A 24,967-nucleotide genomic window follows, 5' to 3' on the forward strand; every position below is an offset into this window, starting at 1 on the left:
ATGTGTATATTCATAAAGAGAAATATTTTCTTACACATCTTCAACTCGATCTCTCTGGTAGTCAGAAAGAATGGCTCCCACAGATACAGCCTCCACTCCTTCTTTATCCTGAAAAAAATAAGGAATATTCATGATAGCAGTGTATGCTGGCCTAAGCAACATGATTCAGTACCTCTACTAGCAGAATCAACCAAGAATAAATCTTTTTCCCTGTGCCCAGCACATGAAATGGAATGGGTTGGAATGGAGGTCTTGCATAGAACAGAGCAGCACAGCTGACCTACTACGTGATTGTTACTCTAACACAGTAATACACTCAACTGCAGTACCGTTCCACAGAAGAAATAACCAGGGTTACTGAAAAGTATCAAATTTAACAGCTTATCCTGACATCCTGAAAATTACTTCCACCTCTTCACTATAACTGAGGTGTTAGCTATCCCGCTTACAAATAAAAATCAGCAAAATACTGAGAGAACAAGAGGAAATGGCCTCAGGTCACACCGAGGAAGGTTCAGATGGGATATTCGGAAACATTTTTTCATGGAAAGGGTTGTCAAGCACTGGAACAGGCTGCCCAGCAAAGTGGTGGAGTCACCATCTCTGGAGGTGTTTAAAAAGACATGTAGATGAGGCTCTTAGGGACATGGTTTAGTGCTAGAGTTAGGTTATGGTTGGACTCGATGATCTTAAGGGTCTCTTCAAACCAAAATGATTCTTTGATTCTATGAGGATTAATTAAACTGTAAGCATATGTCGCAATATGCAGCACAAGACAATGTAACATTACCATTTTTATACTAGCACCAGAACAAGTAAACTCACAGGCAATTTACTCAATGTCATCTTTCAAAAATTCTGCTATAAAAAAGGTTTTACAAGACATATTTTCTCTCTTTCATTTCAACTACCTAAGCCAATAGTTCTCTATTTTTTCTTGTAAACACACTGAGAATGTAATATTTGAAAATGCACACACTTATCATGAGCTCTTGCATTTTTAAATTGTTTGAGTCTCAATCAAAATGCTGAATATACTTTTGCTCCAACTGGACTGTAGTTAAAGTTGTTTTCTTCTGTCAACCAAGGCTGATCATAACTATATGTCATGACTTAGCTTCCGGACCTTCTCACTTAGACAGCAATCCTGTGAAGTTTACAAGAGGATTTTACCATAAAATTTCCATCTATATACCTAGATATGAATTTCAGAATCAAAACAGTCTTTTCCTGCCATGGTACTAAATTTAAAATTAATTTTGTGTTTCTTATCAATAAAATAATGCAAAAGCTGCCATATTCATTATTACGGAAAATGTTCCTGGTTTATATCTGTCTGGGATATTCTTTCCTCAGTCTGTTATTTTATTCTTCTTTACATTAATTCTCACCTCATATTTTTCCAACCAAATTCCTAAGTTATTCATAGCCATCTGTACTTCTGATTTAACAGTCAACTTATTTATCAAAATTCCTAGCTATAATAACCTGAAAATTATATCACTATTCAATTGATGTACTTCTACATATCATTACTGGATATATCACTTCATATGAAACTTAATGCCAGATCATACAGGATTCAATGCTTCTTACATTTGTTACAGAAGTAACTGTACCAATAAAAATTAATTTTAGCTTATTTGTCACTTGTCCATTATCCACTGCCAGTATTATCATTATTATTACTGTTATCCAGCCAATATTACTTTTGCTTCTCTTTAAGCTTTCTGTGCAATGATGTTTTAAAGTTATTTTCAGAATAAAGAGAAATCACAGACACTTCAGTTTACTCAACTCACCCATCTAGAATTGCATTTCTTAAAAAGATAACAGTTATGCAAGTAGAGTTTTCTTTAAATAAATTTGATAAAATGATTCATGAGGCCTTCTTCTATCTTCAAGTACATCTAAAATGTTTTCCCCATATTCCTCAGTTTCATGGAATTTAGATACGCAGTTTACCTGTACTGCTTCAATTAGACTTAAGTTGCATTCTTCAAAATTAATTTTAGAAAAATTTTAAAGTCACATAACATTCTTAGAAAACATGACAGTTAAGTATTGTTTGTTTGTATTTTTATGTAAAAAAGAATAACACTAATAATTCCTTCCAAGTGTGCTCTGTCACAATGTTCAGACATCATCCAACATGTCCAGAAACTTCACCTGTATTTCTGCTTATGTGAACAATTAATCACAGGCAACATATCCTCAAGGGTAATAATCATGAAGTGGTCTACGCACAGGATCTGGCATCACAAACCAATAATATTAAACAATTAATACATTAAACATTAACTGTTCATGTTTCCAAGTCACCACATCTTTCTGTGTGAAGGAATGAAGCAGCCTGTACCCCTTCAGCTCAACACACTATAATATATTTGTAATGGAATCACAGAATCAGAATGGCTGAGGCTTCTCACTTTTGGAAAGCAACTTGGGACTCAAATACCGTGAAATGGATTAAATCCCCCTATTCCGTACAGTTCAAAAAATCAAGGATGGAGTGGCACAAATCCAAGAAATAAGATGATTTGAAGGGGAGAAGGACAGAGTATGAGGTGGAACAGAAAAAAAAAAAACAACAAACCAACAACCCTGTAGTCTAACAACCTTCATAAATTCCTGAACTGGACAAAGTTTACATCAAGTCTTGCTGCACAGTGTATTCAGCTCAGCACCTGAAGCATGAAGAGCACTAATTGAAAAACAGTTCTTCACTGTTTTCGCAGTTTTATATTGATGGAGTTACTAGACACGGCAAACAGACAGGATTTTGTTTTGTTCAGGGTTTATTGTGGTTAGCAGATAATCAATCCCAGAATCAGCGGTGCCAGGTCTCAGGTACCGCACTTCACCTTTTAATGTGGAACCTGAGTGGGTTTTGTACCACAAAAAGCAGGTTCACAAAACTGCTGCCTCAGCAAGGGCAGAGCAGGCTGACACCTGGGGGCTGAGTTATCAGGGATCTGCACTGAACTCCAAAGCCAAGGAAACAAATTTGGGAAAATTCTAGAAGAAAGATGTTAGGTGCTATTTCATATACGAAGTAACAGAGAACAGGAAAACATTCAAGGAAAGCTTATACAGAAAAGGGTGGTTTCTTTTTTTTCTTGGATTGATGGGGGGCTTGTTATTATTAAAGATAACATGAAATGTTAACTTAAGAGATTAGTAAAACTATGCAATTATTAACGCATTGGTAGTGCAATAGATTAATCTAAAGTAAAAACAAATTGCTTCTCTAATATTTGGTAGTACAGAGAGCACTTATACTCAGTACAGTATACTGTGTCACAACCTATCACATCACAAAGTATGTAATGCATACATAAAAACAGATGCTAGACAGAGATATATACAGATGCTGACAACTTTTTATTTTCCATAGGACTTCTTAAATCTTTTTTTCCCCATCAAAACTATCAAAATTACTACTTTTAAAAGGCAGGTATAAAACCCAACTTTAAAAAAAAGCCTCTGAATAACACAATTGTTTTAGCAGCAGTAGAAAGCTTTCTTATGTACGTAAGAACTATCAGCTTTTATTGTTTTAAACTGTAAGTGAAATTACATCATTGTTACACATCTTGTTATAACCATTAATTTATTCCTATTCATAACATTCATAAAGAATAATCTTCCTGAACAACTGTTAGAACAGCGAATTGTAACTGTACTAAAATGTACAACTTACACTTAAAGCTCCATAGTTTTAAAGTTATAACTATTTTTAAACACTTTAATGAGTAATATAATTCAAAATTGCTGCTCTCTGCATATCATAAATTACTTTTAGCTATATTTTCTATCAGAAAATGGTATAAAAAATTAAAACAGTTGTGTGAAAGCTCAGTGCCATGAGTTTGCTTACTGTTATGATGCTGTTAAGGTGGTTCTGTAACACCCATGTACAATACTGAAATACTGGTTCACAGCTGAAATAAAATATAAACAGAAATGCAAAAGTAATTTATGCTAGCACACTGTGATTTCAATGTTGCTTTTTCTTTTTTATTTCAGTGACTGGAATTCAATTAAGGACACCAATTTGAGGAAATGTCTACATATGAATTGTAGCATAGAATACTGGTAGAATTATTCTACTAGTAAGGAAAATATTCATTGTGGTGGTATTGGTACAGAGATTTCACATTTTAATGTCTTCACCTGACCTCCTCAGAGTTCAGCAAAAAGAAAATTAGTGCTAATGTTTTCAATTTAATTAGTGCATTGCATGCACTGTAATTATTAGTGGGAAATGTTATATTAATGAATGTAAAAGTTAGCTGTAAATTACCTCGGAGTTATTATCAATTTCCCAAGTTACTGCTCCTTAAGATAACCCTCTCCCTATGGTCCTTCCGGTAATTTTTACTTGCCTGATAAACATGATGATTAAACAGCACACAGTGCAAACCTTTGATACTTTTTAAATTAAATCCATGCCCAGCCTAAGGGCTGTGTCTGATTTCAACTAAATGTGTCAGTTAATCAGATAAAAAATTATCAGCAACTCAAAGAAACAGCAGCCTTAGGCTTCATCAGTGCCAGAGAAAGCTGAGCAAAATAAGACATACAGACAATATCCCATTATGAGTAAAGGTTACTGCTAAGCATATCATTGCACAGAACAATTCACCACCTTAATAATGTCTGTCTTAAATGGAACACTGCATACAACGTTCAAAATAGTGTCAAAGAAAGGAAAAGGAAGTGCCAGACCTGTGCCTACCTATGTCTGTTCACGTGTATTGCAAGAAAACTTTAATGCTCCCATTCAGCAAAATGCAGAATATCCCTGAAAATTTCCTTTTAGAACAGATCTACGTAAGAAGCTGCAGCATAAAGAGCTGAACAATGGTTGAACTCGGTTTAATTTTTAACATTTGCTTCAGAGCTCTGACACAATAGAGTTCATTTTATGACCAAAATCTACAAAATATTATCTCTAAATGAAATTGTCTTTCCTATTAATGTTCTCCTTGAAGCTTGCATGAGTAACAGAAAACTTACACATGCTTAAATTAAAGCTTAGGGTCATGTGTGTCTAAATAGTCATTATCAGTCATTTGCAAAACTTCAGATTAAAAGACAACATAGTCGCAGGTGTGTGATTGAAAATGTATACATTAGTAACAGAACTTTTAGGCTTCTGCAATTATTTGAGTGGCAAATTCTTGAATATGAGTTTTGCTTTATAATTTGTGAAGCATTCTAAGATCACTGATTATACTGATTTCAAACAGAGTATGTGATTTTTCTAAGCTCTGATGTCTGTCAGAGGCAGCTGCAAGTAATCAAAGACAGTATGGAAATATTCCTGACACATAGAGATATAATAACTCTACTTCAAATTGAAAAACTGCTGTTTGGCCAGGTTCTGCAGACTAGCTATGAATCATGTTGCCTTGTGGATCGCTACCCATCATCTGGGACTTTGCTGTTTTCCACTTAGAGACCTCAAAGCACGTATAGCTCTTTCCTTCATTCCTTAGAAAAAAGTAGTTCCCAAAACAGGAGTGGAAATTAATGTCGATTCACATGAAATTGCTGTGTGAACACTCTCACTAAGAACTTCAGTAGTCTTCAGTGGGCTTAGCTTAACTCCCTTCAAAAGTAAATCACTTCTGAATAATAGTACCTATACAAGGAGATAATACTATGTAACTAATCAATTTTTAAAGCTAATGAGATCCATTTTTATGAATGCCTTGCACAGGGCACAGACAGACATACCACCACTTTTAAGCATAACTGATGGCCAAATTCAAGCTAACTAACAAATACAATTATTGAAACACTGCACACACACACACAAACAATATATTAATTCAGTGTAGGGGGACAATTATCAGCTTTAAGTCACAGCTTTCAGAATCTAATCACAATCTCATAATAACCACATTTCATTAGTGTATGGACCTCTTGCAAACTGGAAGCACCAAAGATCCAGGAAATGGTGTAGGGGTACGTCTGTGTGCACATGAACACACACACACACACACACACACCACTGCAAAGGAAAAAGGGGAGCGAGTGAAAGAGACAGAAACATCAATCTCAAAAGTCTAATATCAAACAGAAGTATATTGCAATACTGCAGTTCAGAAGGCTAGAACTAAATTCTGCATAGGAGAAACAAAGAAACAGGAAAATCTTGGACTACAGCTGTACATCACACCATAAACACAGGTTTTCCTGACATACTGATTCTCTGTTTAGCTGCATTTACAAAGTGAACAATTAGTCTTAGGAATTACAAATCATTCATTAATGACTGAATTTTTTGTTATCTCATGTATTAACTGTTTTCATAGAATGTACAAGCAAGTTGAGATATCTTTTCAGATTATACTATTTCACTTTTTTTTTTCTAAATTATTTACTTTAGATGGGCTGATTCATTTTTCCAACAAAAAATAAGTCATGCTAACAACAAAGCATTTAGTAAAATTTAATATAGTTAGATATACCTATAAAAAAATAGAATACTAAAATAAAAATAAATAGACTTATCCATTATTGCAAAGACTGCCTAAAGACTTCTCTACAGAAATGTACATTTTTATTTTCCTTATACAACTCAACTGAGTGCACAAGAGGCCTGTGTGCCATCAACAGAAACTACTAAGTCTTTGACAGGGAGACAACAGTTTGCAGTTGAACAAAAAAACCCCAACCGAACAAAAAAACCCCAACCAAACAAAAAAACCCAAACCAAACCAAACACTAAAAATTGCATTTTGTGCAGAGATCGGGTTTCACATAAATGTCTGCTTCACCTTTGGGACTTCCAAGTCTTAAATGTTCAAATAATTACAGAGCAAACTTGCCTGCAGACACTTCTTTCAGGAAATCTTATTTATAAAATTACCTCAGTGAAGACTGATTACTTAATTTTATAACCAAATTTAGCATGAACCGTCAACTCCAGATTGAATAACTGACAAGATGCCAGTGAACAACTGCAAAACACTCAAGTAACCATGCATATTTGTTTCCATGCTAGATTGGATAGGTGTTGGGGGCTGGAAGTGTAACTATTTTGTAATCAAAAGCAATTATATCAACAGCTAAAACATTAAAGAAAAAAAAAATAAACTTTCCTTGCACATTTATCTAGAATTAGTAGTCAACCACTGTGAATCAAATTTAAAAAATAGGCTTTTAAGATACCAACTTATACAATAACATGTGGCTTCTTCAGAACAATAAAAAGGAAAAAAAGTCTTTGCCTTATGAAGGTAGACACTGGCCTATGTTTTTATGTTCCAGATCAATGTCTTGCTGCAGACAAACCACTTACTAAAACAAGAAAAAAGAAAGTCAAAAGAATATCAGTTTATATGTTTCAGGTCAAGACAAGATTCATAATTTAGGTCAGGGGTGTCAAACTCATTTTCACGGAGGGCCACATCAGCCTCGCAGTTGTCTTCAAAGGGTCGAATGTAATTTTAGGAATGTATAAATGTTTAACCTAATTTATTTCTGTATGAGTATTGTCAAAGCAATGCTATTTATTGAAGTATTTCAGAATACATGCTGGCAAATACTGGGGCACATAAGTAACTTCATTCACGTTACTAATTCTGTGAGGGAACAGCTCTTTTTATGCAAGTAAAAACATAGGTGTGACAGGACAAGATTCTGAGTTTTCTTTTTGTTGCCCTCTTACCAAATACAACAGGACAAGACTCAGAACCACGTGAGAAAAACGTCTTAAATGAAAATAAGCCACTTTGTCTACTAGAAACAAATTAGGTTAAACAGTTAATTTGTTGGCTATCTTACAGATTGTTAAAGCTACTATTTAAAAAAAGAAATCCAAGTGTGAAATTCTGCCTCGTCTGAACTCAGAGAGTATGATGCAACATGTAGGTTCACATTGTCCTCAAATACCCGTTTTATGACTTATACTCAAAGAGCATACTGCAATAGACAAGACTTCACAGAGCAGAGGCTGCCCAAACTGAAATTCTGGTCTTTGAGCAAATTACAACTTATGACACAATTCTCTGACATCAGTCCTTGTAGCTACAGGTATTGTACGAATAGGCTGTGAGTTTCTTTAATTTCTGAAAGAAGTCTCATAAAAGCTCTCAGTCTGGTCCAAGCTTCAAAATGTCTGTTTAAATGCACTCACATTACGGGCTTTCAGTTTTATTTTAATTAAAGAAGAGTAAAACTGTCATCTCTCACAATAGATGGCAAACCAGTAAGTACTCTGATATAAACATCAATAGCAGGAAAGCATACTAACTTTGTAATATCTAACCATTTTTATAGGACTCCACTCAGACAAGATGTCACAGTCCTGAATGTAAGAAAAAGGAATTAAAAAAAAATGTGTGTCTTCAGCAGTGATTGAACTGATACGTACCCATTACTTGAGGTGTGGAATTCCTCAGCAACAGTATATGCCTGCCACTTCAGGAGATGAATTGAGAAATTTCATTTTCTCAGAGTGGTCTTTGGTTAATCTGATGCAAACAGATCCTCACTCTGTAGAGAACTTGGCCAGGTAGCCTCTCTCAATAATATTTTTACTCAATTCTTAAACGTTCAGTTTGATAAGGCTTGACTTGTTAATGGGATATAGAAAAAGTCTCTCCTGCTACATCTTGTGACCAGCAGGAGGATTATTCTTGAAATTCATGCTGTGTTGGATTCTCTTTCCCTCTTATCTCTGAGCACCTTTTACTGGTTCCCCCCTTTTAAAGTCCAAGGTGGCATAACTGTCACTTTTCCATAATAATAATAGCCATATACTTTTTGCAAGCTCTCCAAATTAACACCATTCATTCTTTGGAACAAACTAATTCCAGCAGTAATAAAGACAAACAGCCTAGAGGGGTTTTCAGCAGGTTTACAATCTGTTTTACTCCCATACTTAAAACTCCTTTGTTTGCTCTCCTAATGATTCCACATTGACTATTACTAGGCATCTACAGAACTACATGTGTTAATGTTAATGCATTCCATTGTATCATGTCTCTGCGTAACCCACATAGGCATTTAGTTCTCCAGGGATCATTCAGTATCTACTGACAGCTCTGATGAGACTAAATCTCCTTGTCTGATTTCAACTACCTGCATTGTCTATTTTTATTTGCTTCCTCATCTTCTGATGCTCTTCCAAAGTGTTTGTGATTTAATCAAAAGGGAGAAGTTCTCACCTTTCTAAATGAGTGAAGACAACCTTACTTTCAGATAGTTTTGTAGCACACAGCAGGCACAGCACAAGTGTGGTACGGACAGAATGTCCAAGCCACATTCACAGCTGGTTGATTTAATCCCAGCATAACATCCTCAAAATCCATGAAAAATTCCCCAGAGTTCATAGGCTTCCCTTATAACCACCTCATGTAATTCTAATTAAAACAGACAGATAATTAAAAAAAAAAATTTACTAAAGCATGTATAAAAATAATTTGGCAGACATACTGAGTACTTCTTTAAGTAGCCCTTTCAGGTTGGTAAAATGCTCACACACAGAACGTGGTGTTTCACAGCTGGTAATGCTTCTGCAACATGGCAGCAGTTCACTTATCCCAAGCCTTGTCTCCTCCTACAATAGTTTCTGTAATCCACAAAATAAGGCACTCATTTTAATTACAAGGTGTGGGGCTATCTCCCACTGACAGATCCTCATTGCCTTTTAATTTGTAAATCACTTTTGTATCATTGTAACTAAAAAGTACTCTGGGAATAACAGCCCTGCCTAGATGTTCTAGATCAAAGCAATCTGTTGATAGCAACATTTTTTTCTAATAAAACAGAAGTAGACTAAGTAGTCTGAAAAATCCTAAACATAGCAGAGAAGCACTGCTTTAGGCCTGCATAGAAGACAGAGCTCTGGCAGATGAAGAATGTAATCACTTTACTAAGAGTGCAAATGTCAGTCAAGAAGTGCAAATGGAATAGACTACAGAACAGTTCAATCCAGCCTGTTTTTTTCTGCTGGAGCAGGAAAGTGCCCATTCCCCAACACAAAGATCATGCACAAAAGCACAAGAGGGTCAGGATGCAAGACTCCAGAGTACAGCATGCTGGCTGTCAAATAATGCTTCTGTGTATGGGCAGCAGCAGCACTGAAAAGACTGTATTACCTAATCAGGGTTTAGAAAAAAATGTTTGGCTGGTTGGTTTGTTGGTTGATTGGTTTGGTTTGGGTTTTTAAGAGAATCAAAATTATCAGTGATGGAGTTCACTTAACACCAAAAGATATCTAATGCCTCAAAACAGGTCCATGTTTTTGCCTAAGTCTATCCAAAGCAGCAGCCGAATTCATGGAAGATAAATATTAACCTATATTGTAGTTGTCTATCAAAGGAAACAAGTATCACACAGCATAGTATCAGATTGCAGTAAGAGGTTTCTATTGCTTCTATAATACAGGTGTAACTGTTGCATTACATGTAACTTAGAATGAAATATCAAATATCTGGCAAGTCTCAGACATATGAAAAATGAACAGACCATTTGCTAAAGCAAAATTCCCAGGTGTAATTCAAAGTTACCACCCACTTCTGTCCAATCATTAACAAGTTTTCCAGTTGTGGAAAATCTTGCCATGAACACAAAGACTATGGACCAGGAAAAAATGGTGCAAATGTGACCCTACTAGGAAGCCATATAAAGATTCTGCATTCCTTAGACACTGCTAAATACAACTGCGTAACATACTGGCTGTATTTCACAATGGGGTTTTTTGAGTCAAAAACAAACAAAAACTTCAAAAACCTCATCAGACTGAATTGCTAAGCAGTTTACTTTACTCCTCATTGCAATAATAAGAAATACAGTACTAATGCTGGACTACATAATTTGCTCTCACTGATGGAAAATTAATGATAACTTCATTGCAGTTTTAATATATAACCATAAGAAATGTGTTTATAAAGCAAGCCCCTAAATGCACAAGGTCACTATGTAATGAACTAGAATGACAAAAAGCAACAGCTGTTTAAGGACGCCTTATCTTTCATTTACAACCACAACACCTTATTGAAAAATATTGATTTTTTTATTTTGCAAGATACGGACTGTAATTAAGTGTCATACAGTTTACAAGAAAAGCCTTTTTCTTTGATATGCTCTAATTCACAATTATTGAAATACCACACTTTAAAATACACCATTAAAATAATGTACAAAAAATGAATAAAGAATGTAATTTCAATAGTGAAGGTTTCAAGTTAGTAATATAAATACACAATATACAGATAAACCTTCAGTTATGGAAACAGGTGTCTAAGTAACCCATCTCACACAGGCTGTGCAGCTGCTACCATGAGGTCTCACGTCAGCATTCGACCAAGGACAGTCACCCATCAGAGGCTTTTCGTCATTTCAGGCAAGTCTCTGAAGGAACATGTTATGTTCAAAGCTCTCCATCTGAACCACGTGCCTAAAATGATATCAGATCCAAGCATTTAAAATTATACGTTTATTTTAGGTTTGTCAGGATCCAGCAGATTCAATGCTGTGACTTTCCACAATAGCCAACCTATCCGGCACTAACAGAGATAAAATCTGCCTTTAAATAAAATTGTCGAACACAATACCTACCATTAAAATAGTTCAAAATATGAAGTGTAGTTAAAACTGCATGCTCATATACCATACAAAAGAATTAACAATAACGTGCTTAATCTGAGAATACATTCCAAGATCATCTCTAATCTGAGAATACATTCCAAGGTCTTCTCTCTTAGATACTAGAACTAAACATCGAGCATTTTGTTACTTAAAACTCTGTTCAGCTCATCAATATTTTTAATTCATTCCTAATATAAACCAGTTTGATACATACTAAAAACAAGGGGTTTGTAATTATAAACAGTTCTGATAAATCTGCATGTGGTAATATTTTGCACATTTCAGTTACCTTACTCTCAATTACAAAACAAATTTATGGATATTAAAAATACTTAGGTAAAAGTGGAGGAAGAAAAATAGAGTTAATAGAGTGAAGCCACCTAGCCAAAAAAAAAGTTGAAATCTATCTGAATAGAAGAATATGCTTTACAATCATTCATTAAATTCAATTAAAAATTTTAACTAATCACAACTCTAAAAAATAGAGCAAACTATTTCTTAAAAAAAGTACTGAGTATAATATGATTAATTGATTAACCTTTGAAAAAAGCTGTGGAAGTATTGCTCTTATCTAATATAGATGGTAGGGAAAAACCATTACACCTAAGAAAACAACTTGTTTATGCAATGCACAATGAAAACCTGATCACAAAATGGAAAAGGACATTACTGTTCCTCATTTGATTTTAGGAAAAAAAAACCCTTTTATTTTAATTTCAGAGGTTTTTAAACCCCCTTCTCGTATTTTCTGCCCTAAGGAAGGGCCAGCCGTAAAAGCTCAAGCATGTAGGAAGAAGCCCTCAGTGAACTGACGTGCCAGCTGAATGACCATGGCCTGGGGGACACGGCCCACGCATCTGCCTCCTGTCCCACCAGTCCCTTTCTTACCTGTTTGCTACATTCTGCACTGCAGGACTCTGCACAACCAGCTGGGAAAACCTGCACATTACTTTGTTTTTCCTCCCATGCTTTGCAATCACAACATAATTTAATTTGATCCCTCAACATCTTCAAACATTAATAAGCTTAAAAGTTGTAGTATTCTGATCAAAAATAAGCAGCTCCACCATTCTACATTATTGATACATCCTGGATAAACATCCTCTGAAGACGGCATACCAAAAATTTCTGGGTTTAATGCCAAAGAATCACATCCCTAGAAACTTCAATAGGTACCTTTTCTTAAGTGCATATTTTGAAAGACACATTTGTATACAAGGGTGTTTATACATTCAAATGTAAAGGATCATTTGATTTCCAATTTACTTCACTTGGAATGTTATCTTTTTTTTTTTTATTTTAAACTCTATAAATGTGCTATGTAAATTTTGTACTCTGAATTTTACTGATACCTCATCCTCAACAAATAACATGCAGATAGTCTTGGGTTTGGGAGGTTTTCCGATTTCCTTGATTTTGAAGTATGTTTTAACAGCAGGATACAAAAGACACTTCTTAATCTTTTTAGTACCAGAACAAAACATCTTTTCAATCAAGATAAAAATCGCTACATCATGAATGTTAATATCATTCTGTGAAAAATTATATCATATGACTAGAAAAGACCATCCCTTTAGGGAGAAATATTGTGTTAAAGAGGATTATTCTCTTAGTAGTGTAATGGAAAGGCATTCCACCTGGTCCCAGAAGAAAAATCAAAATACGCATTTAAATGTAAATATTGTGAAATGGATAGGACAAAAAACCCCCCTCAGAACTGTAAAGAACTATTAATGTATACACATACATACATATACATGTACACACACAAAATCACATACATGACATTTTATTTATACAATTTTTCTAATTATTTCTATACATATATGTTTATGTATAAAATTTTAAATTTTAAAAGACAAGTTCATAGCTCCAGGCTTATTTTGCAAATATCAAGATGCAGCCACACTGTCATGCACTTGGTTTGGCCACAATTTCGAATAATATATACAACTCAGCTCTTCGTAAAATGTTGGGAGTATTCTTTTTTAATTTTCTGCACATTTTGTGCCAGACCATATTCTAAACAGCTTTTACAAAGTGATAATGTTTCATTGACAGTGTTTTGTGTACTTTACATAAAATTAAATCTCAGACAAACCTTGAGAAAAAGAAAGCAGAACGCTAAGCAATACAGCATGTTGCTCTTTTTGACCCACAAATGATTATCAGTTGTTTTAGAAGTTATGACAGTTTTCTCAAGTCCTTAAGGAGTCTGACACCATTGGTATAGCTTTTAACACTGCATTTATGTTTATATTACAATACAATAAAACAGCAGGAACAGCGTTCATATTACTTGGGTATTGGATGCTCTATTGAAAATAACAGTATTACGATAGAATAAAAAAATTAAACTTCTTTGAACGTGCTAAACAATTACTGCTATCCATGCTGCACGTGAATTATGGTATTAATCTTGGAAGACGTCATCAGCTGCAATGATGACTAGATCTGTGTCTCTAATGAAAGACTCTGTTCATTAACAGTAAACACTAATCAAATTGAATAACCAGTGGTGTTGCAATATTTGAAAAGTCATTGTGAAATCAGTGCTATGCTCATTATTTATTGTTAGAATACAGATGACTTCATCATCAGAACTAATAATTACTGTTCTTTATCAGGTATAAATAAAAAGCAGAATGTAAACAATATAACCACTCTCCTCCCTTTCCCTGCAGAATACTACCATAAAGCACAGTAACAACGACACCATAGTTAATTTATCTGACTATATTAATAACTTTATCATTACTCTTTCATAATATGCGAATTCACAGCTGCATTTTCTTGTGCTCTGCTTTCATCTGCTGTTCAGTTAATCAGTCTTGATTCTGTATCACTGGGATCTTTAAAAGCTACATGGGAAAAGAGAGATCATTTTTAAAAGTCTTGATATTTTGTCGTACTTAATTCTAGAAATGCAAGGCTAAATTATGTTAATCCTCTCAGGCAAATCTGAAAGCTGCTACACTCAAACACGGGCAATTTATTCACTATTTTCTAACCTAAAATGTTCATATTTTGAATGGCAGAAAAAGAGAAGCTTCGCAAGATTGGTAACAGGTGATAACTGTTTGGAGAAGCACTGTAACTACCACCCCCATCTTCCCTCGAGGAAACCCACTTAATGAGATGCATTGTAAAGGCTTCAAAAAGAGAAACTTGAGCTTATTTTGTATTCCACATCATGGTCAATCACACTAGAAATCAAAGCTCAGCAGGTAAAACAGCAATAATAAAAATTTGTTTTCCATTAAAAGAGGATTCCCAAACATAAATTCTTCTAACTATTCTGTCTAAAAGATTTTTTTGCAAGTGTCCTATTAGAAAGATTAAATAGGTGCTTAAGAAAATTCTTCAAAGAGAGCAGATACTGTAATTATCCCCAATGCATAAGGAAACAAATCCCAAAAGACAATTACTAAGTATAAAACTAGACATAGTTAGGCATGGTGGTTAATACTGTGACCACTGTATGCACTTTGGAAAATAAAATATAAAAATAGATTTTAAGCAAACTAAGTCAAATTAAAAGTGATAGGCCTACTGCTTTTAAATTATGTTCACTTCTAAATTTAACCACAAAATCTAGTTCAAAGCAAATGCTTCAACTCCGAATGACTTGCCTACATGAAGTGCACATGCCCAATGACAGCTCAGAAATACTTTGCAACTTCTGCTGAGACTTTGAAACTTGGTCTGAATTCTACTTTAACAGATACTGATATAAATTGCAACGTAGGCAACCACTAACTGATGTGAAAGTTTTCCTTTTTAAATCTGTTTGATGCAGCCTTCTCTCCCCTTGCATAGAAATTAAATAAAAAAGTACTTCAAGAAAACCAAGCTTCAACAGATGTTCCTGCTTTTTCTTAGTTTGACCTGCATTTTCGATACCTTTCAATGGTATATTTATATTTTCTTTCTGATAAATATTATTTACAAAAATGAATAAATCATACACTTTAAAATTTCTTGTGATTATGGAGAAGGTGCTTACTCAACAAAAGCACTCAGCAGAACTCCTAATTTTACTGCTTTTGTCACAAAGATTTTAAGATATTCCAGGTCAGAAAAGGAATATTCTGCAATCTAATCAACTGAAATGATAGAAGCCACAAAATAGAATTTGGTAATTTCCGCATAAAGTCCAATAGCTAAAGATCAGGTTGTAAGACAATTCCAGACACTAGATTCCATTCTCTTATATATAATTCTGCTTTATGTGTTAGCTGAGAGCTTAATGGCATCATCTGTCCATTACAATGCAGTATTTTTAAGGTACAAATTCCCATCATAAAGACTTCCTACTCTGAGCAGAAATCATTCAGGAATGAAAAATCTCCTCAACCAAGTTCAGGCAGATTCACAGAAACTATAGATAGCCCCCCTAAATAAAGTCTCACAAGCCTCTAAAAAAGTGTTTTTGTTTTTTGTTTGTTTGTTTTGTTTTTTGTTTTTGTTTTGTTTTTTTTTTCTTTTAAGAGGTTACCTCAGCATACCTGTTACTCAGACATTTGAAAACAATTTACCTTCATCTCCTCACTTCGCTATATGGCTTTACCCAACAAAAGCTGACTCCTCTACAAACTGACTGGGCAATTAAAGGCTTCCCATGACTCTTGGTACAAGAACATCCTGAGCTCTGCTTCTAATGACAGTGGCAAACCTGGCCAGGGATGAACATCCCCAGCCCCTCTGGGAATCCCTGGCATTGTTCCTTCTGCGAGAGCAGGATGAGAGGACCATGTCTCTGTGCTCCAGCAGGATGGAATCACCTCTTCCTTTGATTATTCTAACAGTGGAGAGGTTCTTAGCTGAGTGTACAGTTTATGCCTGACCCACTGCCTTTCCAGCCTAAAAATGAATGCATACACTCTACCATAACTGATGTTTCACAATCAGAGATGTCATCCGGTTATATAGTGGTAATACAATCTGCTATTGGTAAGAAACTGGAAAAAGAGTTGTCATATAAACACTTAGGAACAAATGCAAGAAGAAGTTTTAAACGTGCAATTCATCACTGCACTTTTGCCACCCACCTCCAGCAGGCCACCTCAGCTACTTACAACCAACATGACCTTAAAACACAGGATGCAAAGATGATAAAATATAGTAATTTATAAGCAATTTCAGTTTGTTTCATATTAGGGGCAAGAGCACAAATACAGCTATTGGCAGAAGAAGGAAAAGTTGTGGGGTTTTATTATTATTATTATTATTATTATTATTATTATTATTATTATTATTATTATTATTATATAATAGTAATATGGTAGCACTTCAAGGCTACGAAGTGCCTGGGATTTTCCAACACAATAGTTTTTCATTAGAAATGCCAGTCCATTAAAGCTGAAGTGTTTATAAGAAGAGATTGGTTTTGGTCAGTCTCCAGTTGACACAGGAGTTTATTCGCAGGTTCCTGTCTGTTTATTATCTAAGAGCCCACACCAGAGTCCGGGTTTGTATGGTCCACAGCCCTGAAAACGGCTTCCCCAGGTAAATTATTGCGAACTGAAGAACAGACTTTCCCTGTCTGTTTAGCCGCAACCTGACAACACCGTTCTGCCCTGTCCAGCCTGCAGACACGATTGTGAAAATATAGAAGAAAATACCCGAAGCTGTTTTCTCAGAAGAATCAGCTGTTCAAGTTCAGGAAGACAGAAAAAATTTCAATTTTTCTGCTTTTGTTTGTCTCACAGGTAATTTCAGTATCTAGTTTTCCTCCAGATTCTCACAAAAATCGTTTGGAAATCTTTTTCCTACAGAATGGAAATTCTGCATTTCAGTCAGTTGACTGCAAATCAGCTTCACAATAAGGCCCTAGTATGATACTTTCTACAAAAAATGTTGACCAAAACTTGAAAACTACATTAAGTTTTTGCACAGAAAATTGATGTTTGAGACCATCTATTCTTGTACAAGTATTCTATGCAAATCTGATGCAACTTTCCCATTTTAAAAAGGCTTGATGCTTCTGCAATGAAATATATTCCTGATACCAGGAACAAGACAAGTGTGAACCAGGTCCTAAAACATCAGATTTATGTAAATTCTAACTTGCCCTGAATCCAGGTAAAGCTGTAAGTGGAAAGTCTTGAGAAAACGCCAACATATGCAAGCAACACTGTCCCAACCTGGGCTGACAAGACCATACTTTAGGGCACAATTAGAAGTTTATTACTCTAAGGTAGAGAGGATTTGGGTAGCAGAAAGAAACGGCACCTTAAGGATCTGCCTTGAGTAAGAAACATAAAAGAAGGATTTTTAGAAGATCAGAAGAAACAGAAAGGAGAGGCAAATGATAATGTGCCAAAGAAATGGTAAAAGATTAAACCAGAAAATACCAGCGTAGAAAAAGCAAAAACAAAAGAAAAGGTAAAGCTTTCAGAGGATTTTTCTGTGATGGAATAATGGTTAAAAAAATACAGAAGAAAAAACACCTTTCTCTAAATCTTACCATAAAAAAAAGTTACAAAACTCCCAAATTTCTTAATTTTATCATAAAATCTGTTCCATCTTGCTTTATTTTATTAATGTGCATAAATCTGAAACTTGTTTTCAATCTTGTGAAGTTCTGACATCTCATACTGTCAACAGGGCTGTAGTTTCAGGTTGCTCCCAGAGTGGCAGCCATTATACCCCCTTAAAGTCTAAAAGCAAATGTGTGTTTGAATATGGAGGACAGGAATATTAATTTTGATTTCTTCCAACTGTGTGAAAGTGAAGCTTTCCTTCCTCAAGGCAGACATGTCCTTAGTCACCATGATAATGCCAGAAAGGGTACATGAATACGAAAGCATGGTGAATAAGAGACAGGTTGGCAAGTTAGCAATGTCTTAGAGAATAGCTTGCTGGAGTGATACCAAGACTAAATGTAGGTGAATGTTTAATGATGGCGAGAGAAAGTAAGGAGAGGAATTTCAGAGTAAAAATGTAGAAAAGTATGCAGAAAAATATCAGGAAAAGGTGTAGGTCAGAAAACATTGTGAAGAACAATTAGGAACCCTGCCAGAGAAATGTCAACTAAAATGATCCTGAACCTATCCCAAAGGCAAAGAAAAACAGGTGATGTAGGGTCAAGTTATTCAGAGACAAGGGAGGAAAGATTAATGTATACCTTTTACCCCTCTTCTTTCAAATTCCAATATCCTCCAAAGTATGCTTGTTTGTAAAAAAACCTCCAACATTTATATTAGTTCTTCCATCCCCATCCTAGCCATGAATAATGAAAAATAAATAGCCAAGAAAATGCAAAACATGTAAAGATAAGTTCTACATTTCATCACTGTTCCTCCAGTCAGCTCTTTGCTCCTTTTAAATTAGATTAAATAAAATGCAAAACATTAGTTTAGACTTACAGTACAATCCAAACAATATTTTGTTGAAAGGTATTATTACTCTATGTGCTATCTTAATATGAAATCAATAGCAAGAAAGATAAAATCACTTATGTAGAGCATCGAAGATCCCTTTGGTACCTTTGCTGCTTAAAGCCAACAGCATTTTCTTTACCATTCAGATTCCACATCTTTAAAAATGTGTATCAAGGCACACTAAACTTTAAGTTTTCTAGTATTGCCAGTAGGGAACTGCATCAGAGAGAAAGCCTGTCTTCCTTTATTATCCCTCCTCACTCCTCAGATGCAGGCAGATTCGTGTGGTATTCTCCAAAATTAAGAATAAACTGACCATTTAAATTCAGAATACAATATTGCTTGAATCAGAACTTACCAAATTGTTTGCTGCCTAAATTAAAAAAAGCATCTCCAGAATGCTTTATTGTTGAAAGGTATATGCATTCATTTGATACTGTGGATTCTCAATCACATGCCTCTTCTCTAATTAAGGTGCTACAATTATTTACTAAGTTTCTTCTATACAGAAATTGAAGTTTCAGAGGACTGAGACATCTAAAATTGCAAATATGTACTTATCATGACCTGTGCCCTTGGCATAAGTGACTGTGGACTGTAGTAACAAGATAAGAGGAAAAGGAAAACAGCTTTTTATTAAGAGCTGAAGTATTTTGTTCACCAAAGAATCCACCAGCAAAGGAACAGTCTCTGAGTCTAGTCCAACACAAACTGACTGTGTGACACAAAAAGACAGTTTGGCCAGATAGAGGCAAGGACATTAGAAATGTTTATAGATGGTGGAAGTTCAGGGCTATTCACATTCATTAAGGTTTCAGTCACCTTCCAGTCCTCAGAGCAGACTTTTGTGCAATGGACTGCTCGCTATTTAGCTTTCTTATCCATTACAAAGAAGAAACTAAGTGTGGCGTTCCCATAAATACTTTTGTCTCTTTTAACAGAAGCAAAATGTTTATATCATGTTTTAAACCTGAAATGCTACTATTTTATTGACAGAGAGCAGTTTTTAAACTGAGAAGTTTTCACGTTCTAATGTTTTAAACCAGTGCCTCCTGTTCACACTGCATATTGTATTATCAAACAGTTGCACTGTGACTGTATGCTTGGAAGGACGAGGTCAAAGATCCCAAACCCATTTGCATTACTAAAATAGCACGTGACTCGTAAGTATGGTTTCCGTCAAGAATTGTTAATATGATTCCATTAACAAATTAGGTTGAATGTACTTCACATGTTTTAAATGCACATACCGACAACACAACAACCTGTTAAACATGCCAACTTGTGACAGATACCAAGATGGGACCAAAGAGAAGGATGAGATCTACACTTTGCTGAAATAAGAAGTTAAGCATGAGAGATGACCCTTGCTTAACACAGTTACAATTAAGGATGTGAAAACTTTTATTCTAATTAAGTATGGACAAAGCATCTTCTGAACAAGGAAGAAACAATAAAAGGCTAAATCTGGCTGGATTCTGTGTGGTTTCAGTTCAAATGGGAGATAGTAAATAATAATACTACACAAAAGGAATCAAAACAACTTAAAACCTAGTTATCAACTTTGAGAAACACTTCTATATAGGAAGGTCTCAGTTCTTCTATGGAAGTTTCTAAATATACTACTCAAAAAGAACATAGTTTAATCCTCATTTCTTCAGGTAAGGTATTTTACAAACAGGCTGCAACTGTGCAATCCTCTTAGTATATCACAAATACGTGCTCAGAGATTGCTAAGGGGAGCAGGAAAAAATTCTGGCAGACTTCAGAAGTGATGGAAAAGGAACGAAAAGGAGTTCAACATCACTTGCTATAATAGAAACCAGCATGCCAGACCACTGACTGAAAACAAACCTGGAAGCAAGGATCCTCCTGCTTTTGAATTTCTTGTAGATTTAAAGATATTTTTTTTTAACATGATAGATGGCTTTGATCAAAACATAAGAAGTCTTTCAGGTATTAGACTTCCTGTGTTTTTGCAAATTTGACTTCATGCTTAAGTTTGAAGTAGATTAACTACTGATACAGAAAAGAGAAATAATAGAGCAGGCTACTGTAATAGTCTGCTAACATAAATTTCATGACACTGCGTACAGCACTGCCTAATGCACACAACAGCAGAGAAAGCTATGCACACCTTTGAAAATACTTAGCTATACTATTTTGCATTTCCATTGCAGCAATAGCCAAGGAAAGAGTAGTTACTATTCCTTAATGCTCTATACACATATTATATAAGGTGGCAAACCTTCTCCTTAGTTTGTATTTCTCAGAAATATTCTGGCAGACCAAATTCTTACAGCCTGGTAAAATAATTACTGAGAATGTGAATATTCCGAGGTTGGAATTACACTGATATAACTGTATCAGGAGCATCTGATAATAACACAGCACAAAGAACACCTACAGCTGATGGAGCAGCAACTGTAAGGTAAAAGAACAAATTAATCGACCAAAGACAAATTCCCAGTAAAACCCCCAGTCATCTCATTAATATAAATATCTTGCTCATGAAACCTGTTTCCTACCTATGAAATTGCAGCAGACTGCCAACCAGATGTGGTTACTCCCCCATCTCATGTTTCAAAAGTTTGTACTGCAAAGGAGAGTCTGGCTTCCAGTTTTCTCACACACCTGGTCCAAAGTGTGCATGTGCATGCATATCTGGTTTAGATATTTTTATCTTCAATTCTAAAATACTGGAAAAAACTAACATTTCAGAATCAAGAACTAAAAAACACAACCTTGTAACCTTTTTGTTTAGTTTCCTTCCAGTGGGTTTCATGATATAATCTTCAATATAACATGATTACAATCTGCTTTTCCAACTCATTTGAATTGAAAGATAATACAAAGGAAAGCATGAAACTTTGCATTTTCAAATTCTCAGCTACCCAAATTTGCAACTTATACAATAAATTTAATATTATATATTAACACAGCTTTCTAGAGCAACCACCCTTCAAAAGGTGTTAATAGGCACAATATCATGTGGAACTGGCTGCTCTGGAAAGACAGTATGGGTCATCAAGCTCTCAAAGCAATTAAAATAGCCATGGGGAGAAGTAGAATTTTTTCTTTTTTTCCAGCTATAAATGATTTATCACTTTTTCTTAGGGAATGAAATGGTATCTTTTCAGCCCAAAAGATAAGCATTCAAGAAAAGCCACTAAGTGTCGAAAATTGGAAAATTAGATGTTATGCAACTTAATAACAGAAGTCATGCTGTTCTACAGAAGTTAGTCATTGCTATAGCATTTTTCCATTTTCAGAAACAGGGTACTTGATGTCAAAATATTAAAACTATCTCATAAGTAATAGCACAGATTTAGTATTAAAAAGAAGATTGAAATCTCAGGGTAAATCTTCCTTTGAAAGCATTTATTGATCCTTCCTTCAAAGCACTGTTCACCACTTCTGTAAAGCAATACTTTTGAGAATGGTGATGTAAGCAATGAATAAGTCACAATGACAAGTGGGTAATAAATAATGACTGACAGACTTTCCCTAAGAACACAGGAGTGGTCTCCAAAGGGTAAGGATAATCCTAAAGGTGGCAAAAAGGGTTATTATAGCACAAAACTAGCAAAATTACTGGCAATCTGTAGAGGTCTAAAGAAAGTTAAGGAACATGAAAGAAAGAAGCATTACTGGATCTTACAAAACAAACTGTAGCAGAATGAAACATGACTATTATGACAAGGCTAATAAATGAATCCCAGCAATTATAAACCAACAGATATCTAGCTCTGTAAAATCACAAACTTTAAAGGCTAAACTCAAGTTCTACAAAATATTATGTATCTGTGCACATTAATCCTTTCTTTGTGCTGGTACATTGTCCAGGGAGCAAAGAAGCTGAAGAAAGCCAAGAAAACAAAGCTAAGACAGGTAGCTTAATGCACCTAATTGGATGACATATTCTGTAATAAACTCTGCCTTCCTGAAATACAATGGTATCACTATTCTGTATACCAGAAGTACATAACAAAAAAAAAAAAAAAGGCCAAAAAGCCTCAAGTATATTATGCAGTACAGCTTATCAAGTCACTGTGTAGGCAGAACAACAGAAGAAAAAATGGCGGCTGCGGAAAACACAGCAGACAACAAAGAAAAGACTAAGAAACGTAGAACAAACAAGTCCGTAAGAAAATACTTCAAAGGAAGGGTGTTCATTTGTTCTTAGTCCCTAACTCCTCAGTATCTACTAGCACTTCACAGCCATTCTGAGATTATTATCTATACTTCCTATAGATATAAAAACAGACAGGCCACCAAGTATCCAAGTAAAACCTAAAAACTAATTTTTTTCTTTAAAACTATTATGCCGTCAAAGATTCTCACTCATGCAATCAAGTTCCACAGAAAGAATCTTAAAAGCAGAAGAAAAAAATGTCTTAATTTAAAAGAATATCCTAAAAAAAGGAGGTCTTAAAACTTAGATTTAATCATAAAGACCAACCAGGGGTCATAAAGTAAAATTCTCACAAATGTCTCCAGTGAGAAAACTCAGTATATCCTGTTGTTATGTCAAATAATGTCCCATTTTAGACTGCAATATTTATTTTTCTTCTTATAAAAGTTACAGTGTTACAGTGTAGGCAACTGTTAACCACGTAAATTGGAGTAGATCTTTTCTATATAAAAAACATTTCAAACATTCAGTCTCCACATCTTTTGGTATTTAGGAGTCAAAGAAATACTGGAAATAAAAATTAAGATGACCTTCAGAAATACCCTTAACTATCGTGCAACAGCTCAGATTTTATGAAAGGATATTTGAAAATTATTTAGTGATCACACTCAATTAAGTTATTTGAAAATAAGCATTATCAACTAGAGATATACCTTAAACATGTATTCTCCTTAACTAAATATTTCAGACAGAAATCACATAATCCAACTAGATCAAAAGAACTGTGGTATTTTGGAGGGAGGTAATGATTGTAGGATGAGGTAAAATCTTCACTGGCATTTTGACTAGAAAGAAAAGTACGTGGACTAAACAGGACAATTCCTATAAGCATCTGCAGTGGCTGCTCTGTCAGTTCTCTGCCAACTCTTAGTGGACAGAATAGCTGCAATTCAGCATCTCCAACAATGTAATCTACATATATCACTATTTTAATTTTGTTGAATTTTAATTTGCTAGTTTCATTGCAAGAAAATACACCTTATTATTTTTCCAAATAGACAGTATCTTATCTTTCTAAAAGGCTGCAGTTTAAAATTAAATCCTTCTCTCATTGCCAACCAGATCACACTTATAACAAATCACCTGCATCTGTTTTCATCATTAAGGTATTATTTTAATTAATAATTCATTTTCTAAGCAAAATTCCCATTGATCTGAATGACATATTTGTCTAAAGAGAGTGAACTGTGATGAAGTTCCATTGGAAAGATTAAAATAATATCTAAAGTAGATATTTACTTTAAAGTAGAAATTTATATCGCCTCTTTTTTCTAGTACTCAATTTCTGCCCTTTCTTCATGAAGTAAACTCTCAAGATCACTTTAAAAATTTTAACAATTCATGGTTTGGCCAGATTGTAGAAAAAAATAACACTTGTCTTACTGCATGAATGAAGAAGCTCATTAAATAAATGAAACAAAAAAAGCCCAATATTTAAGATTAGCAATAATTATGCACCCGTGCAATCTTGATTCAGAGTTTCAGTTAAATTTAGAGTGAAGTCATAATGACCAAATTTAACATTGCTTTTTTTGCCAGTAGAGTAGTTGCTTTACTTAAAAAACATGGGTCACCTTTCTAACTTCTGTAATCATTTTAGTTAATGGTTCAGTAAATAAGGGCTATTTTCTGGATTAGCCAGTACACGTTCTGCTAGCAACATTTCAGCACATAAAATCTCATGGTGAAAAGTAAAGATGTCATATGGCTAGAGCCTAGAGATAAACAGGCAGACAAAAATCAAAGCTTCTGCACACTACACTTCTGAAGCATCTCA

At 34.7% G+C, this 24,967-nt stretch overlaps 1 protein-coding gene across 5 annotated transcripts in view; it reads right to left on the reverse strand.

The window, feature by feature from the left end:
- The window catches only part of DPH6 (diphthamine biosynthesis 6), a 200,734-nt gene that overhangs the window by 158,340 nt on the left and 17,427 nt on the right, over positions 1-24,967 (reverse strand). For all 5 annotated transcript variants that reach the window (XM_082057967.1, XM_082057966.1, XM_082057968.1 and 2 more), the window contains exon 4: positions 35-108. In XM_082057967.1, the coding sequence (XP_081914093.1) occupies positions 35-108 (74 nt within the window). The remainder of the gene's footprint in view (positions 1-34; positions 109-24,967) is intronic.

The sequence above is a fragment of the Streptopelia decaocto genome (assembly GCF_964273445.1).
Source record: "Streptopelia decaocto genome assembly, chromosome: 7".
NCBI classification, from domain to species: Eukaryota; Metazoa; Chordata; class Aves; order Columbiformes; family Columbidae; genus Streptopelia; species Streptopelia decaocto.